General features: G+C 31.5%; 3 protein-coding genes across 3 annotated transcripts; 2 read left to right on the top strand and 1 right to left on the bottom strand.

The window, feature by feature from the left end:
* Positions 1-632: 632 nt before the first annotated feature.
* NEUTE1DRAFT_109557 (uncharacterized protein) lies at positions 633-1,389 on the bottom strand (the record flags this gene model as incomplete). The annotated part of the gene is made up of 2 exons (XM_009852127.1): positions 633-1,014; positions 1,088-1,389. The coding sequence occupies 2 exons, from the start codon at positions 1,387-1,389 to the stop codon at positions 633-635; spliced, it is 684 nt and encodes a 227-aa protein (XP_009850429.1).
* A 964-nt stretch (positions 1,390-2,353) lies between these two features.
* Positions 2,354-6,849, top strand: NEUTE1DRAFT_137129 (uncharacterized protein; the record flags this gene model as incomplete). The annotated part of the gene is made up of 2 exons (XM_009852128.1): positions 2,354-2,581; positions 6,838-6,849. 2 exons carry the CDS (start codon positions 2,354-2,356, stop codon positions 6,847-6,849), a joined length of 240 nt encoding a protein of 79 aa, XP_009850430.1.
* A 998-nt stretch (positions 6,850-7,847) lies between these two features.
* On the top strand, positions 7,848-8,045 carry NEUTE1DRAFT_41912 (uncharacterized protein; the record flags this gene model as incomplete). The annotated part of the gene is made up of 1 exon (XM_009851975.1): positions 7,848-8,045. A coding segment is annotated over one exon (198 nt), but the record flags the coding sequence as incomplete, so codon positions are not given.
* Between the last annotated feature and the right edge of the window lie 11,551 nt (positions 8,046-19,596).

The raw sequence follows: 19,596 nt of genomic DNA on the forward strand, positions 1-19,596 counted from the left end.
CTTTTGCTCGCGTTGTGCCCTCTTGTCCAAATGGAGCGCCCTAATGTCTGAGACAAGCAGGTTGACAACTTGTCAATAACCCTCTGGTATGCTGATGTTAGACCCCAAACATCTACCTCCCACTTAGTGACCGTTGAACAATCCGGTTTGACAAGCCTTTTTGAAGAATGAAGCGAGTATCCCCACGGTTGTGCCACTTAGCAAATGCCGAAGAAATGAAAAAAAAAAAAAACACCCTGACTCCTAGCTTCACGGTGCTTGATAGTAGCAAAGAAGCGCTCGCTCTCTCGAATGATGCCCAGCGCTCGCTGTCGTTGCTGTGCAGACCGGTGCAAGCTGAGGTCTAAACACTGCTGATCTCACGCAACCAATCCTTGAATGGTATGCGAACCATGAGACATCCGTCGCTTGACGGGTTGGATGTGTTGATTTGTGTCGCTGAAAACCTCTGTTGCTGAGGAAAGCCCGGGATTCGTTGCTCGAGCTAGAGGTGTACTGGTTTGAAGATAGCAAGAGTGTACATGGCGTGGATAGAAGTAAAAAACCGTATAACCGATGGAGAGGCTGAGGAAAGACAAAATAGAGAAGGTGCTCGCTGATGACGACCGAGAAAGAATAGCTGATAGGGACTTTTAGCAAGATTTGGGCGGCAAAGGATCCTTGGTCAAAGACCAGTACTCGTGCGCGACTGGCCTTTCCCCATCTTCAGCACTGACGTGCTTTCTCTGGGTGATAGGGTTGGACATCTTGTCCAAGCCCCCGAACTTCAAGGAGTCCCATACAACATATATATGGCCCTGTAGTGGAAGCTCGCTCCTGCTCCGGCCCATATAGATGGTGAAGTGGGAGTCAGCCTCCCTCTGCATATTTTGGTAGCGCTCAGTCGACGCGTCCCAGACGGTGACTGTCCGTCCATCAACGTAAGGGCGTGTTCGTTCCGGCAGTAGTACAGTAACGGAAGCATCTTTTTGGTGGCAGAAAAGCTTTGGGTTAGGGTTAGAAGAGATGCCTTTACTGCACTACTGCCAGAACGAACACGGCCTAAATGTTCCTGGTCTCGTGCGCCGCCCCCCTGATCACAACAAACTTCAACCCCAATCTATCTGCTTCCTCCCTGCAAATTTCCTCTGTGGTGGCGATTTGTGGGCCGTCGGGTTCATATCGCTCGTCTTGGGTGGGATCTACGATCCAGGTGACGGTGACAGGCTCCTTCGACCTTTCGCTCGTCATCTTCTTGGGCGTTCCCCAGACTTGGACGCCCGTATACCTCTTGCGTCTTCCTGCTGCCTTCTTCTGAACTAGGGCCTCTAGGGAGACTGACTTGAGAGGAAAGTCGTGGACTTGATCGTGAAACTCGGGGTAGGGAGGACGGAAGATTGATGTAGTCATCTTGAATGCTGATGTTGTCTTTATCGATATCGATTATGTCTGATGTTGATTTGCGTGTACAGAGTACTGCAATATTCTGTCGATGGGTGGTGGTAAAAGAAGAAAGGACCGAGTAGCGAGGATCGTGTAGCTTTTATTTCAAGTCCAGAAACATTCTTCGAGGACAAGTGAAGAAGCCGTGGATGCTCAGAGCCTTTGGCTCAAGGTCCAGGTTGCAACTGGTAGGGCAAACCTGGAGTGTCCATGATACCGAAGCATATCATGGCCATCGCGGCTCTCCGCTCTGTCCATATCCATCTGAAGGTTTCGTTAGTGACCATAACCAGACTGCGTAGGTGGAAAGGGAAAAGAACGACGTGTGAATGGACAAGGTTATATATCAGGTTTGCCGGATAGCCTCATGTGGTCAGGCCAACCGTCACTTCACAAGGCCTGCCATGGTGAACTGTGCCTGCACCGCCCCTTTTGAGAGTGAAACTTGACATTACTGCCCACGATCCATTCACCAGCGCAATCTGTGAATTTGGTGTGCAGTTATATAGGTAGCGAACCTGTACTGCGCCGTGTTTCACTCGCGGGTCGTTCTCTTGTCGTTGTTGTGTTGTTTGCTAAAGTGGGCAACCGGAACAAAGAAAGTGCGGCGTGGAACCTGTGTTGACAGACACCAGTGCCTTCCACTTCATTCCACCTTCCCCTCTTCACCTCCCATTCACCACTCTCCACTCCCACGGACATGACCTGCGGCCTCTGAACAGTGAACACCGCTTTTGCGCGACTGCCTTGCAACCATCGGCCCTGAGCGACACGTCATTTGCAATCTTGGACGGCCGCTTCCACGACGGTTAAAAGGACAACCATTCTCCGATCTTTCGCAAGTCTGATTGCTCATTGACATCCTCGTCAATCGCCCATTCGACACCACATCAACCGACCAAAGCACACGACACGCAGACCTTCCATCACCATGTCCTACCTCGGCACTCAAAGATTTCCTTACGAGCTCGAGTTCCCCATCGATGACTCCGATATTGAAGATCCCCGACGCTACCAAGAAGGCGGATTCCACCCAATCGTTCTTGGTGACCGACTCGGCCCTTGCTCCAACGGCCGCTTTCGCGTTGTCAACAAGCTCGGCGCCGGCGGCTACGGCACCGTCTGGCTGTGTCAAGACACCCACCACAAGCCTATCACCGTGACCAAATGGCCGAAGAGGAGGAGATGGAGTTCCAGTGGGAGGCCACCCCTTCTGCGGATTTCCCCCAAATCGGCATCCACTGGGCCGAGAATTGGGCTGGAAAGTGTGGTGGGGATTTGACAATGAATCGTTCTTTTGGGCGGAGGCCGCGGAGAACTCAATTGGATGGGGAAGTGTGGTAGAGATGTGGCCATAGAGGTAGATACCTGTACCTACCTCTAAGTATGAAGAATAATAAAACGCTGACCGTGTGTTGTGAGTGTAGCGTAGAAGTAATGAATATACCTCTATCAACTGTTCCCGCCCGTTTTTCATCGTTCAAAATCAGCTAACATGTTGGCCCATGAAAGTGTGCGTGCGGTAATATTTGTCGTAATGCTCTGTTCGGAGGGATTGGATTTGTGTAATGGCGGACTTGACGCATGAAACTTGCTGGATGTGCGGGTACATGATGAGGGACACTTAATAATTGAGCTAGATTACGGCTATTATTACTTTAGGTACAGTCCCTGCCACAAATAAACGCCCACTTTTTGAAAACCCCGCACTTTCCCCTCTTTTTAACTCTTTATTATTTTTACTATCTTTCTTTCAAATGGCCATAATTCCATCATCTCCCATCAAAAAGGCAAAATTCAAGTATTCAACTCCTCGCCGGAGGAACTAGATTGCGATACAGTATTTAAATAGCGTTAGTGTAGCTACAGTCGCAATTTATAAGGGAGTAATAATAGGGTATATTAAAGGCGTTATGTCACAGGCATTACTGCTATGTTCCTGTATATAAATAGAGGGTGCTATACTATAGTAGTACAGTCAGCTGTACAACTACCTAAGTACAGTACAGCAGTCACGTGCATACGTGCTATAGTCCGTATACTGGATCCACATACAAACGTGCCCTATATAGTTCTCGTACGCGCACAGGATTCTCTTTCTATTCCTCGTACAACAATTAAAATTTTACCTTAATACTTACTTGCGCCCCGTAATACTTTATTATACCTAACCTTCATATTAAAGCGTAATAAGTAATTTTGGTCGAACCAAACTTAGTAGAGGTTAATGCAATAAATTAATTCTCGTGAAATTTACTCTTTAGCGAATCATACAATCGCCAATAGTAAATCGAATATTCTAGTAATATTAATATCGATTTTAACGACCGTAGTATTGATTTTAAAATAGTAAATAAATATTTAGAATAATAAAGGTATAATTATTATATTATACAATATAGTAAAAGAATATTTCTTTTTTTATTTTAATTATTAATAAATTATTAATTTAATTGTTTATTTAAGCAAGATATCTAACAATCAAAATTATAACGGCGACGGTCAAATCGACCTTATCATAGTTTTTCCTTCCTTACTTAAAGGTTTTAACGTATTATTTGCTATCTATAGTAATAATTCTAATATTGGCCTTTAAGTCTTACTTAATTTTATAGTATAAATTAAGAATTATAAAGAAGTTATAAAACTTCTATATTATTTCAATAAAAAGATTAAATTACTCGATAAGAACGTTATTATTAAGTAAGAGAAGTTTAAAGATTACAAATACAATACTAAAGCCTATGTTAAGAAGACCGGTTAAGAAATAGAATAAATGATTAATTGTATTAATAAATTAGAAAAGACTAAGAACTAATTCGTTAATTAATTGAAGGTTCTTTAAAATTAGTATAAATAAATTCTTAAGGATAATACTACTTTGGAGTATAAATTATTAACCGCCGAGAAGGAGAAGGCGATTTATAAGAATAATATAATTAAGATTATTAAAGGTAAAGAAACTAATTATTAAAATATTTTGAATGTACTAAAAACGGCTAATATTATATCTAATAAAGTTAAAAAGGAGTATAATAACGTCCATATTGTAATTAAAATTACGTAGGAAGAATTAATTAAAGTATAAGAAGAGAACGAAACCTTTTGTAAAACTTTTTATTTTACTAAGGAAACTATTTTTATTATTAAGAATAACCTAGCGGAAATTAAAGAGGAAATTAAAAAATAAATTCTAAACTAAAATCGAAGATAATATAGAGGAAATTCTTTATAAAATAGGCGGTATCCTTAGTAATAGCGGCCCTAGAGGATTAAGTATAAATTTCTCTAATATAAGCGGCGGTCTTAATAATAGTAGCCCTAAAAGATTAGGTAAAGGAACTAATTTTAGCTCCGGTAATATAAGTAGTAGTTCTAGCGATAGCGGCCCTGGAGGATCGGGTATAGGTTTCCCTAATATAAATAGTAGTTTTAAAAGTAGAGGATTTTCTAATAGTCTTAAAGGCCCTAATAATAGTAGAGGATTCTCCGGTAGTAATAGAGGATTCCCTAATAAATTTAAAGGTCCTAATAGTAGAGGCCCTAGCGGACTTAAAAGTCCCGGCGGCACCCCTTTCTAAGCTAACCCTTCGGGCAATTACTACCGTAAAACGCTTTATAAAGATTCTAAATATTTTAATAGCAAAGAAATAAATATAATTAAATATTATAATATTTATAACGCTTAGAATTTACCTACTTATAGTTATTAATTAATAAATAAATATAAATTCCCTAATAAATTGTCCAAATTTCTTTATACTATAACCTACCTTAATAGCGAAACTAAAATTAGTATTAACAATTATTATTAATTTATCCTAAATAACCCCTACTATTTAGTCTACTAGAAATCGAAGATAGGCGAAAAGTTCCTAGCCAATTTAAACGAATATTATAAATAGGGAAATTTAATAGCTGTTGTAGAGAAGGAACTACTAAACCTTAAGAAAATTAGAAAATATTCAAATTATAAGGATTTCGAAGCTCGGTTCGTCTCGTTAACGGACTAATACAATTATAATACAATTACTAAAATTCGCTTCCTATACTAGAAAATATTTAAGTTTTTAACTAATTTAGTCTTATACTACTTTATCTAATCCGAACGTAATAATTAGAAGGGATAGTCGACTTTATTCTATAATATTACTAAAGTTTATACTAGAGCGTCGCTCTATAATAATACTATCTAGGTTACTATAAACGGTAGTAATAATAGTAATAATAGCAACGGTAGTAGGAACAGCGGTAGTTATAGTAATAATTATAAATAGAGGGACCCCGACTTTATGGATATCGACTGCGCGAAGTTTATAAAAATCTATAGGGATATTCTTTAGGAGTATTATAATAAAAGTAATTATATAAATTGCAGTAGAAGAAGATATTTAGCTAATGATTATAGAAGTAATACTAATTATAATACTTAAGGTAAATAACCTAACTATCCGGGTTTAAACATTACTATATATTAAAGATCTAGCGCCAGTATACTTATTACTAACTATATAATAGTAAATACAACCAACCCGGCTCTAGCAGCTTTAATAACCCCGGCCCCGGCCCTAACGGCCGCTATAGCCCCTACTTAATAGGGAAATAACGAACCCTAAGGTTAAATCGCCCCCTAGGGGATCTAAGGATATAAAAAGAGAAATAAGGATAGGGATAAAATTCAATATCAATACTATTAATTATTAGAAAATAAAACTATTTAAATTACATAGTTTAAAATTCTATAAATAAAATATAACCCTTCTTTCTACGTACCTTTAATATCCCTAGTATAATAATAAGGTAGAATATATATTATTAGTAAATTCGGAATATTCGGGCAAAGCCTTTATTAACTAATTATTTGTAGAAAGAGTATACCTATAATTTAAAATATTAAAAAAACTGAAACTATTATACCTAGTAAATAGCGTATTTAAAGAATAAATAGATTAATATATTGAAACTACTATACGTATCAATAACTATAAAGAAATTATCTCCTTCTTTATAACCAATTTCGTAGTAAACTACCTGGTTATTTTAGGATAGTTATAGTTGTGAAAGCGTAATCCTACGAGTGATAAACTGCAAGACTAGAAGCTACAAATTAAAGTAATATTAAGTGTAAAGAAGGAAAAGGAAGCGGTACGAACGAAGGCATTCGGAATTAGACATATAAGTCTGGATTCTGCTAACGGTCGCCGCCTTCCCGATCCGGGTTGCTATCGATAAAAATATAAGCCTCATTCCATCCGATATACTAATGGTGCCCAGTAGCTAGTACTCTGGGAGCCTGTCCGAGCATGCTATAATAATAGTTATAATTCTATAATCTAAATATTAATTGGGTAGCTAATAAAATTATTTAAAACGTCGAATATATAAGGATGTATATTAACTAACCTTTAAAAATAGCGGTACTCCTAAAAGAAACTTAGGAAATAGAAGAATCTAAGGACAAATACTATAACTCCGAAAACAAATCCGAAAATAAATTCGAGGAGGACTTCCCTAATTAAATAGCCAATATTACAAAAGCCCCTAAAGGAAACTAAGCTATAATAATGAAATCCCTATCCCCCCTAACTTACGTAAATAAATTCAAAAAACTTTTCAATCCAAAAAGGAAGTTCATATTAAAGAAAGTAAAAGTATAAATTAGAATTATCAGTAAGTAGAGAGTTTCAATAATACCCTGACTAGAAAGAGTTAAATATATAATATTCTAACTTTTTATACCTATAATCAATATATCGGCACTAGACCTTTTAAACTTCAAAATTATTAACGTAAGAATATTTTTACTTAATATAAAATTGAGAGGAGTATAAATTAGTTCTCTTATATAAGTAGAATTCTAGAAAATATAGAAAGAAAAGAAGGAAGCTATCTTAATACTAACCCTATCGGAAAATGCTTTGAAGGATATTATATAAAGTAGGAGCGAGCTCTATAAATACTACTTTAAGGATATTAGAATTTATAAATTTATTAATTTATATAAAAAGGAAACTACGGGCGAAGGCCATAGTAAGTAGTCTCTCCAACCTAGTAAAGTAATTAGGAACTTTATAAACCGTATTTATAAATTGGGACTAAGGAATAAAGATTAGGAAAGCCTTCCGGATATAATATAGTCTATACCTTTGATTAAAATCGATAGAATTTATAGTACTATAAAAGAGGATATATAGAAATTTATAGAAAAATCTACCAAATTGAAATATACCTTAGAGTAAGTAAAAGCTCGGTTCCCTAATAAATATAAGGACTTCTCTTATATTACTAATCCTATAGATGCCGAAGTAATCCCCTAATACTGGTTGTATAATTATAAAATCGAATTAAAGCCGGGAATAGAAGTTTTACTATACTTAAGAGCAAGGCCAATATCGCCTTAAGAATTAAAAATTATTAAATAATAACTAGATAATAATTTAGTAAAAATATTTATCCAATTATTAATTTTAAACGTTACTTCCCTAATATTATTAGTAAGAAAGCTAGAGGGTAGCGTAAGAATCTATATTAATTATAGAGGGATTAATAATATTTGCGTAAAAAATAGATACCCGTTACTATTAATTAAAAAAACGTTGGACGCAATTTATAAAGTAAAATAATTTACAAAGGTCAATATAATTACAGCTTTCAACAGGCTACATATAGCTAAGGGCTATAAATAACTAATAGTATTTATTATACAATTTAGGCTATATAAATCGTTAGTCTACGTATTCGGGCTCTTAGGGACGCTGATATTATTCTAGAACTTTATTAATAATATATTATACAATATTCTTAATATTTATACAACGGCTTACTTTACTAATGTATTTATTTTCTTAAAAACCTATAAAGACTACATTTATTATAGGGCTAGTGCCCGGATTATAGACTCTAGTCTCTAAGACCAGAGCTATCATTAGCCAGAGTACCTTTTAGCGCCGGTAGATCCGTATTTTAAATAGACTTTTCCTCCTTTATAGAACCTTAATTAAACTATACAACTAGTACCTGTATTAATTGTACTATCCCTATTATATTAGGTTCTATTAACCAATAGAACTAATAGATTAAAATATATTGCTACTATAATAGTAAGGGTAGTAGTACGCTATATTAAATATAGAAGAAGAAGTATCGTAATAGGTAGAAGCTTAATAAATAAAGAGGGATAATGTTATTAGAAGTATTTTTATAAATATAGTATTTACTAATACCGTTAGAACTATTATTAGTACGCCGCCTACTACTTAAGGAGTCTAGGGCAACCCTTAAGCGCCCGCTTAAGCGACTACTTATATAACTATTATTACCCTTAATATTATAAGCGGTACTATTTAAAAAACTATTCCTATTACTATTCCTAGTACTAAATGTAAAAATATTTAGTAGCCGAAATAGGATGGATTTACTTCGATTTTCTTCTTATTCCTTATATAATTATACTTTATATATAAAGAAGAGAAAGTAACTAGAACGATCTCCAACAATAAATTAGAATAATTAATACTATTCGATATACTTCCTAGTAATAAAATAACTAAAGTAGAAATTTTTTAGCATTAAGGATATATTAACGATTTCTATTGCCTTATTAATTAATTTAATTATTTAAAGTTAGTTTTCGGTAGTAAAAATAAGAAGTAGTTCGTATTAATTCGCTTACAAACTATTTACTAATGTAAAAACTAGAGTTTCACTAATTTTTTCCTAATTTTTAAAATTTCTTTAATAAAAGTAAAAGGCTTTATATGGGAAAACGAATCCTAATTCGCTTGATTGGATACTTCTATATCCAATACTCTATATAATTAATTAATTTCGGTCCAAATATTCAAAATATATAATAAATATAGAAAAGATTTAAAAGACATTACTTGGTAGTTTGAAGCGAATTAAGCCTTTTATAAAATTAGTAAGAGTAGTAAGGGAGCCGTTAGCCGCCGCTAAAAGTCTTTCCCCCGACGAGAATAAATTATAAACCTACCCTCGAAGGATATTAATAGTAATATATATATAACAATAAGTGCTACTAAGACTAAAAGTAAAAATTATAATAAAAATACTAAGTATACTAAATAAGTCTCCTAAGAAGAATATAATAAACGGCGCTTAGCTGGGCTTTACTTATATTATAAGAATAATAAGTATATAGTTAGGATTATATATATAGACCGGCCTAGCGTTTTAATAGTATTAGTATAAAAATTACTAAAATCAAGTCTTAGATCGAACTATTATTAAAAAATATAAACAACTCGTCCTCAGAAGGGTTAGAAAAAGAGTAACTCCTATATAAAGCTAGGTATAGAAGTAAATAGGAGTATTAAGTAAGGAGGCGGGAATTTTGAACTTCCTAGGTCCTATAGAAATAAATATTACTAAGATCTTTATTACTATTAATAATAAAGATCGATTTTATACTTTTATTAATAAAAGTTATTAATATTATATTATTATTAGTAAAAGAGTTATTAAGAAGTTAAAGATTCTGGTAATTCTAATTCTTAGGAGATAAGTTAGAGGCGCTTCTATTGAAATAAAAGGTATAGAAACTAAAAGTATTATTTATTTTAGGGTAAATACTTATAATAACAAATTAATTATTTATATTTATATAGTTCCTAAACTAAAGTTCCTTATAATATTAGAAAAATCATAATTAATTACTATAAAAGCCTATTTGGTTCTATATAAGTATAGATTCTAGTACGGGGTAGCTAGGTATTAAATTCCGTATTTAGAATATACGCTTAAGAAATCTTTTCTTTGCGCTATAGAGATTAGAGAAGTTATTTATTACTTAACTACGATTTTTATAATTATACTAAATAGGGTTAAAAAAAAGAATAGTAGAGAAGTTGCGGAAGTAGTAATATTCGCTATTAATTTATAAAATATTAAGAAGGTTTTTAAACCTAAGGTTAATATAATTAATAAGGAACTAAAGAAGAGAATCTTTATTATTACATACGATTTACTTTATATATAGAGGTAATTAGAAGTAGATAAAATTAACCTATATTACCCTAATATTAACTATAAAATAAAAATTAAGAAGGATGAGAATAGTAGGGAAATACTATTCCTTGATAATTTACTTTATAGTATATTCCGAAAAGAGTTTTTAATATTAAAGAAGACGTTTAGAAACTTCTTTAATAAGGGGTTTATCCATATTAATAATTCTTTAGCTATAATACCCGTCCTCTTTATTTAGAAGTTAGGCGGTAATTTATAGTTCTATTACAATTACCGGGCTTTAAATACTATTACAAAAGCCGACCGTTACCTTCTACCCTTAATAAAAGAAATCCTCTATATTATAATTAAAATAAAATAATTTATTAAAATAAATATAGTACAAGCGTTCTACAAAGTTTATATAGCTGAGGGAGAGGAAGGGAAAATAGCCTTCCGTATATAATATAGCCTTTTTAAATAGTCTATAATACTATTTAGGTTATTAAAAGCTCTAATAACCTTCTAATAGTATATTAATAGTATTTTTGGTAATTATTTTAATAATTTCGTTTTAATTTATATAAATAACGTATTAATTTTCTTATTTAGGTCGAAGAAAGACTATTTAATAAAAGTTTATAAAGTAGTAGAATGGTTAGCTATAATTAAATTCCATTTAAATCTTAAGAAGTATAAATCTCTTATTAAAAGTATAAAATACTTTAGTTTTATTATTATTATAAGTATAGGTATTTAGGCGGACACCGAAAAAATTAAAGCGATTATAGATTAAGTAGCCCTAATATTATAGAAAAGAATAAAGAGCTTCTTTAGTTTTACTAATTATTATTATATATTTATTAAAGATTTCTCCTCTGTAGTAAGACTATTAATTATATTTATAAAGAAGGTAGTCCCCTTCAAATAAATTACTAAGTATAATTTAGTATTTTAATAGTTAAAAACGCTTTTTATAGAAGCCTTTATCCTTATATAGTAGGATTCCGATCTATTTATATTCCTAAAGGCTAATTATAATAGTTATAGGTTCGGCGGTATCCTTATATAGGAGAGGGATAGTAAGAAGACTATAATTGTATACTATTCAGGGAAGTTTACCCTTATAGAATATAATTACTTAATTTATAATTAGAAAATATTAATAATTATATAATATTTAAAGGAATAATTAATAGAATTTAAAAGTTATAAGAAATTTACTATTATTACTAATTATGAGAATTTTAAAAACTTTATAGAGAGGTAGAAGCTCTCTAAGCGCTAAGCGTATTAGGTTAAACTTTTTTAAAAATTTAATTTTAAAATCTAATACTATTTAAGTAAATTTATTATAGTATTTAATACCCTATTTTAGCGGGATTAGAATAAATTTAACGAAGAGAACGTAGAGGCAAAGGAGAAATAGTTAATCCTTTAAGAGGCTTTTAAGAATTATATTCGTATAGTAGCCTCTTTAGTAATTATAGGGGAGGGTATAAAGGTATTTAAAAATCTAAATTTATAATAATTTTATAAGAAAGTTGCTTAGTAGGATATAATTTACTAAAACGTCCTCTAAGTAATTACTAATAGTAACCGAAGCCTTTCTGTTGTAGTTTAAGGTTTAAAAATATAATTAGGAGAATATCTAATTAATAGTTTAGGGAAATTGTATTATTAAGGCTACATTTAAATTCCTAGAGCTTTAGCTATTATAAAAGTAGTTGCCCTCTATATATTTTTAGAAGATTTAAAAAAGAATATTCTACGTATATACGTTATTTAAGGGATATACGATTTAGTTGCCCTCGGTTACCCTAGGAGAGAAGGAATAATATATACTATTAATAGAGACTTTTACTAGCTACTAATAAATACTTATATTTATTAATTTATAGGGAATTATAATACTTATAGGAGGGTTAAATATTAGAGAAAATAGAAGAGAGGACTATGTAGGCCGCTATTAATCCCGGATTAATTCTTTAGAAATATTTAAATAGATTTTATTATTAACTTCCTATCTTTAAGGGGTTATATAAACCTCTTAATTATTAAAGACCGGTTTAGTAAAGTAATAATTTTAAAGCCTATATTTATTATAGAAGTAGAAGCGGTCGTTAAAATTTTTCTATAATATTTTATATATTACTACGGCTAACTCCGGTCTATTATTAGTAATAGAGGTCCTAATTAAATTAATAGCTTTTAGAAATACTTTTATAACGTCCTTAGAGTAGAATACTAATTAAATATAACCTTCTATCCCTAAACCGATAGCGGGTTAGAGTATATAAATTAAGAAGTATAAATATTTTTAAAAATCTTTGTAAATTACACGTAGAATAACTAAAGCCGTTAGTACCCTACTATATAATTAGTAATTAATAGTAGAATTATTATTGTAATGAAAATATTTCTATTTTTTACTACCTATAACTATTACCCGTAGTCCCCTATAACCGTTATAACCCAATTAGTAAAAGCCGAATTTATTAACTTATAGAAGAAAATTAAAGGCTTTATTATACAATTACAATAAATTATAAATCTTTATTAAGCAATAATAGTTATTTTAATATAAGATTAAAAGTACTTTATAAATTGTAAGAAATAATTGGCCGAAGTCTTTAAAGAAGGAAATAAAGTATAATTAAACTTTTAAGAATTTTAAAATTAAATACCTTAAAAAGAAATTAGATTAGGTTTATACTAAATATAGAATTTTAAAAGTTCTTAGCCTATATACTATAAAATTTATAAATTTTACTATAAGGGTTTTTAATAAATTCTTTATAAATTTCTTATAATATATTTAAAATAATCCCCTATTAGAGTAAATCGTTACTAACCTCTAACCCCCAATTATTATAATTAATAATAAGAAAGAGTTTTTTATGAAGGAAATTCTACACTATTAAATAAAGAAAGAACGTAGAGAAGTATTAATAAAGTAAGTAGGATAGGCGGAATAAATATAAGAATTTTTATAAATAATAATTAATATTATAGTATTAGACCGCTTTAAAATTAAATATAGCCTAACTATTACTAATAACGGTCCGGCCGAATATTATATTACTAAATATAAAAAATAATAACATCGGTTATAAAAAAGAAGGACAGGAGCGATATTAATTCTAAATTTTTCTACTTCTTTTAGATCTTTCTTTTATAATTATTTTTTACTACTATTATATGTATCCTTACTTCTAAAACTATTATTTAATTTTAAATCATTTTTATTTTAAAAACGGGGCGCTACTAACGGAAGGGAGGGGAGGAGGGGGGACGCCGCCTTTGTATAATATAAATATTTATAATTAATTAAATAAAAAAAAAGAGAGAATTTAGCGCCGAAGTTCTAGAGTAGGTAGAGAAGTAAAAAGAAAAGGGTAAGAGTAATATACCGGTTAATAAATCCCTTCTTATATAATTCAGTAATATTCTTTTAAATATTTAGATATTAATTGAAATTCTCTTTTACTATTACTTTAATTATAGTACCAGTCGCCGCCTTGTAAATAGCGGTTATACGTAGGGTTATAAGCGATACCCGGTTGTACTACTTACTATTATTATAATGATTAGTATATATAATACAATTAAGTACTATAAAATAAACCTACTCTATATTTAAATAAATAATATAAGGTATAATAAATTCTTTATATTCTAATTATAGCAAAAGGGTTAGTAATAAAATAATATTAGAGGGGAGATTTTAAGGAAGCAGAATATAAAAAAAATTTACTTCGACTTAGTACTTTTTTATTAGACGTAAACTTAAAGAAATTATAATAGTAATAGCCGCTGGGCGGTAGAGGCTAAGGGTAGCGGCCGGAGGGGAGAAGCGCGCTGGAATTTATAGGAAGGGAATTAAGGGGGCTGGCGCTAGTAGGAAAGAATTTTAGGGAGGAGGGCCGGGGAGTAAGGCGTTAGAACGGGCGGAGGCGGGGGCCGGTAGGCTATTTTTAGTAGCGTAAGGAGTTTGGGGGTTAGAACTTAGGGGCGAAGCCGAATTAGTAGGGGGGAATAGCGTATAGTAGGGTATTTAAGAGTATTAGGAGAATCGAAAGAAATAGGTTAGTATTAAATAGAAAAGGGGATAATATTATTTACTTTAAAGGATTAAATTATTTATGGAGAAAAGAAGAGAAGAGGGAGAAATTTAAAAAGTAAGGGAGAGGGGGATTATATATATAGATTTAGAGAGTATAAATACTAGGATTATTGCCTACTATTTATTACTATTTACTATTAGCTGCCATTTAGTATTGTAATTACTATATTAGATAGAAGGTACGAATACGTTAGTTAGTAGTATAAGAAATAAATTTATAATTGAAATAGAAATTATAAATATATTAGGGACTAAGTGTAAGGGTAGGTAGGAGAGGGGTAGAGGTGGGGGGAGAGGAGGGGGGTAATATTATAGGGCTAGCGCCCGGGTTATAAACTTTAGTCTTTAAAATTAGAGTTTTTATCAACTATAGTAGCGTAGAGCGCGTAGCCCTAATAAAAACCTTTTAGCACTGGTAGATCCGCATTTTAAATAGACTTTTCCTTCTTTATAGAACCTTAATTAAGCTATACGACCAGCACCCGTATTAACTATGCTGTTCCTATTATAACGTTAAGTATATTTGAGAAATTTCTTAATGCTTAATTAACGCAAACCTACAGATTATTATCGATAAGTATAAATTCTATATAAAAAGGACTAAGTATTTAGAGCTTCTTATTACTCCGGGCGGTATTAAAATAGACTTAGAGAAGGTAAAAGTAGTTATTAAATAGGAAGCTCCGAAAAGTAAGTATTAATTATAATATTTCTTAGGATTCGCGAACTTCTATAGAAGATTTATCGTTAATTTCTCTCGAATAGGTAAACTACTATACAAATTCACAAAGAAAACAATTTATTAGAAATAGGATGAAAAATATAATAATACCTTTCAAACTTTAAAAATAGTATTTACGTCCGCTCTAGTACTAAAGATTTATAATTAGGAAAAACCAATAATTGTAGAAATTAATACCTTAAACTAATTATTAGGAAGTATATTATCCTAAATATACGATAGTGAACTCTACCTAGTAACTTACTTCTTAATTAAATATTCGGCGGCCGAATATAATTATAATATTTATAATAAAGAATTATTAGTAGTCGTTAAAGTACTAGAGGAATAGCGATTAGAATTAGAGGGCGCTTCCTAACTTTATAAAATTATTACTAATTATAAGAATTTAAAAACGTTAAGTACTATAAAGAAGCTTACCCCTAAATATATAAAGTAATCTAAATTCTTATTAAAATTCAATTTTACAATTAAATATCGGCCAAAATTAACTAATGTTAGACCCAACGCCCTAAGCTGGAAGCCGGAACATATTCCTAGGGAGGAAATAGACGATAGATTTAAAGTAAAGTAGGAGTTACTTATTAACCTAGATTATTTCGACCAATCGTTCGAGGACGGGTAGTTTATAGATATTAACGGCGAGGACTTTATAATAAATACTATATTAGAAGAAGGAGCCCCCCTCGTAGTATACACTCTAAAAAACAGTCTCAAAAAAGAAGAAGACGGATTAAGTATTTATATAAATAATTTAATAAATTGTACGTACGCTAACTCCCTTATAATAGCTAATATCCGGAAAGCTATCCGAATAGGAAACTATTAGCCGAAGTACTTGAAGAAGAAATTAAAAATCCCCTTCGCTGAATATTATATAGTTAATAATAAAATTATATTCCAAAATAGATTAATAATCCCTCCCAATAATAAGAAAGTCCAATTGGAACTAATCTACTATACCTATTTATTAATATAGGGCAGATACCCAAGTAGGGATAGAATAGTAGTAATAATATATTAATACTTTTAGCTAAGTATAGTCGTTATAGTTAATACGTACTATAGAGCCTATATTCTTTATAGTAAAACTAAAGCTACTAAAATATTACCCGCAGGCTTCCTAAAAGGATGTAAGAAGGACCCGAAGTTTCGATAATGAATTGGTCGTAGACGCTTCCGTAGTATTAGTCGGAATAGATAAGAAGATAAATAATATTTAAATTCTCGTTGTGGAGAAAGATGGTTGCACGGTAGGCTTTCGAAGGCATAAATGTTGTAGGTGTGTAGAGGAGTTAAAGACGAGTGGAACGGTATGTAGTTTGTGTGTGTAGCTCTTGAATTGGTAAAGATATAGAAGAGTGACTATGGAGAAGAAAGAAAGCTTTTTCTTCGAGGGAAGGCTTCCTTCTTATAGACTTTCTGAGCCAACCGGTTGTCCTACGGTCCGGCCGTTTACTCCGTGGGATTCTCCGGCTTCCGGAGATTCCGAAGATAGTCTATTTATTTATTTCAGTCAAGAAATGACTAACGGGAGTAGTAATGAAATCGATAAGGTAAACGAAGGCAAAAGATCTAAGACATTCCCCACTTATAATTTCGACCCCTGTCTACCCGGGAGATTTCCTCCACCCCGGAGCTCTTTAAGGCTCCCTAAGCCTCCCTAAGCTACACTAGGTTTTTGTGCCGCTTTAGCAAGCTTGGTAGACTACCCTCTACGAGGGTTAGGGTTATATAGTAGAATTTTAACTACTAGTATATATAATCAAATAAAATCGATAAAAATCAACCAAAAATACTAAGTATATATATATATTATATATTACCTATATATAATTGCTTATACTCGTAAGGTATAATATAGACTTATAAATCCGTTATATATTTATAATATTATATAATATATATAGTAAGCCTAACACTTTCTAAAACCCCTACCAATCCTATACACACTATAGAAAAACATTTTAATAAATTATATTACTCTATTCCCTAAATTAAGAAGGGCGGGTAGAAGTACCGAGTACGAATATATACTAATTATAATAGACAAACTTACAAAAATATAATACTTTATCCCAGTAGAAGTATTATAGGGCTAGCGCCCAGGGGTATTTCCCTAGCTAGCACCCGTATAAGCTAGGCGTATCTTCTAATTGGGTATACGGGCCGGTCGGCTATTAGCAGCCGTCTTGGCGCCGGATATACTACGTACTATTGAGTATATCTCTTAGGGCGTAACGTATAGACTATATTTCTAATCTTAATATTTCTAGCACCTTTAATACCTACGCATTTCGTATATTTAGCTAGAAGCTCTATGCCTTACTAGTACAGACTTCCCTCTTCCTCTTTGTTAATTAATTTAAACTCTTTTCAAGGCCTACCTATATATATACCTCATAGATCCCTTACAAGAAGGACTATTAATAGAAGAATTAATAAAAAAGTTCATTGACTGTATTTATACGCTTTATAGCCTGCTAAATACTATTATATTTAATAGGGGAATTTAGTTCGTATTAGTTTTCTAGAAATAACTATCATAAAGGTTAGGCATTAAACTAAAACTATCTACTCTTTACTATAAGGAGACTAATAATTAAACTAAAAGAATTAATATAGAAATAGAATAATACCTATAGATATTTATTAATTAGGTATAGGATAATTAGGTAGATTCGTTACCCCTAGCTAAATTCCAAAGGAATAACCTCAAATCTATATTAATTAGAATTACTCTATTCTTTACTCATTACAATTTTTATCCCCGGATAGGTATAAAGCCGATTATACTATTACTCACAAACGTTATAAATAAATAGTAAAAGTAGATTTTTAATACTAACTAATTAGTAGTATATTTTAAAGAAGTTTAGGACTTCGTTAAGATATCCTCCCTATAAATATAAGAATATTATAAGGTAGTAATAAATAAAAAGTATATAGATACCCCTAAATATAAGGTGGGCAATAAAGTAGTACTCAATATAAGTAATTATACTATTAAACGCCTGTATAATAAATTAATACCCTAGTTCGAAGGGCCTTTTCGTATTATCAAAGCTAATTCGTACACAGTAGAATTAATTCTACCTTAAAATATAAAAGTTACTTATATTATTAATATATCCCGAATTAAACCATACATCGAAGGACTCCCCGGTTAGAGAGAATTAATAATAGACGTTAGGGCAAATAAAAGTATAGTAATTACTAGAATAAATAATTTCAAGGAGGATAGGCGTTAGGAATTCGAAGAACTACTAAATTACTAAAAAATTAATAACTTTTAAAAGTATTTAATAAAGTAGTTATATTATTTACTTGACTAATAACCTGCTAAGAACTTTAATAGTTATTAAGAATTAATTTAGAAACTTTATAATTAATACCTAGAATTAGGCCCCCCGTACTTAAATTTTAAAAAAGGATACAAAATATAACAAAAAATAAAAATACTACTCGAAAACAATAATAAAATTCCTAGTACTATCTCCGCTATAATAGCCCCACTAATAAACAACTAATATGTAAGAAGAAATACGAAATTAAATAATAGGTAAAAAAGCAAAAAGAAAGGAATTTAATTTAATTTATTCCGCGCACCCTAATTAAATACCTCTTAATATACCCTTTTTTAGAATAATTATCAATAGTACTAAGAAATAATATGTTTTATAGTAGTCTTATATCTCCTATTCCCCCGTTGTTTGGACAATTCCCTAAGTAAATAAAATTGGAAAATAAATTGAGAGAGATCTAAAAAACATTAATAGTATATAACTAAATATTTATACAAAAAATAAATTACTAGTAAGGAGTTAAACGTACACACTCTTTAAACTTATACTAGTAATAGTTATAGACGTCTTATATAAACTATTATACTATAGGCATCCCCGTAATACCCTAGGGGGGGCTAGTAATGTAGAAAATTATTAAGGTTCTCTACATACGATAATTAAAGCGCTCTAATAGATTATAAAGGGTAATAATAGCTGTTACGGCGGAAGGGTCAAATTTAATAATATTTTAACTAGTATTCTACCTCTAAATAGGAATTAAAGTACCGGCGGGTACTAAACAGCTTCTTACTTTAGTAAAACTTTTTACTAGTACCTAATTAGACGTAACTATAAAAAAGCTGAACAAACTCTACCTTATTAATAATAAATATAATATCGGATTTTTTGGGGCGGGAATATTATTTTAAGAGGGGGGTAGTATTACAGGCATTACTACTATATTCCTATATATAAATAGAGGGTACTATATTATATTAGTATAATTAGTTATATAATTACCTAAATACAGTACAACAGTTACGTACAAACGT

Source organism: Neurospora tetrasperma, assembly GCF_000213175.1.
Source record: "Neurospora tetrasperma FGSC 2508 unplaced genomic scaffold NEUTE1scaffold_3, whole genome shotgun sequence".
In the NCBI taxonomy this organism is placed as follows: Eukaryota; Fungi; Ascomycota; class Sordariomycetes; order Sordariales; family Sordariaceae; genus Neurospora; species Neurospora tetrasperma.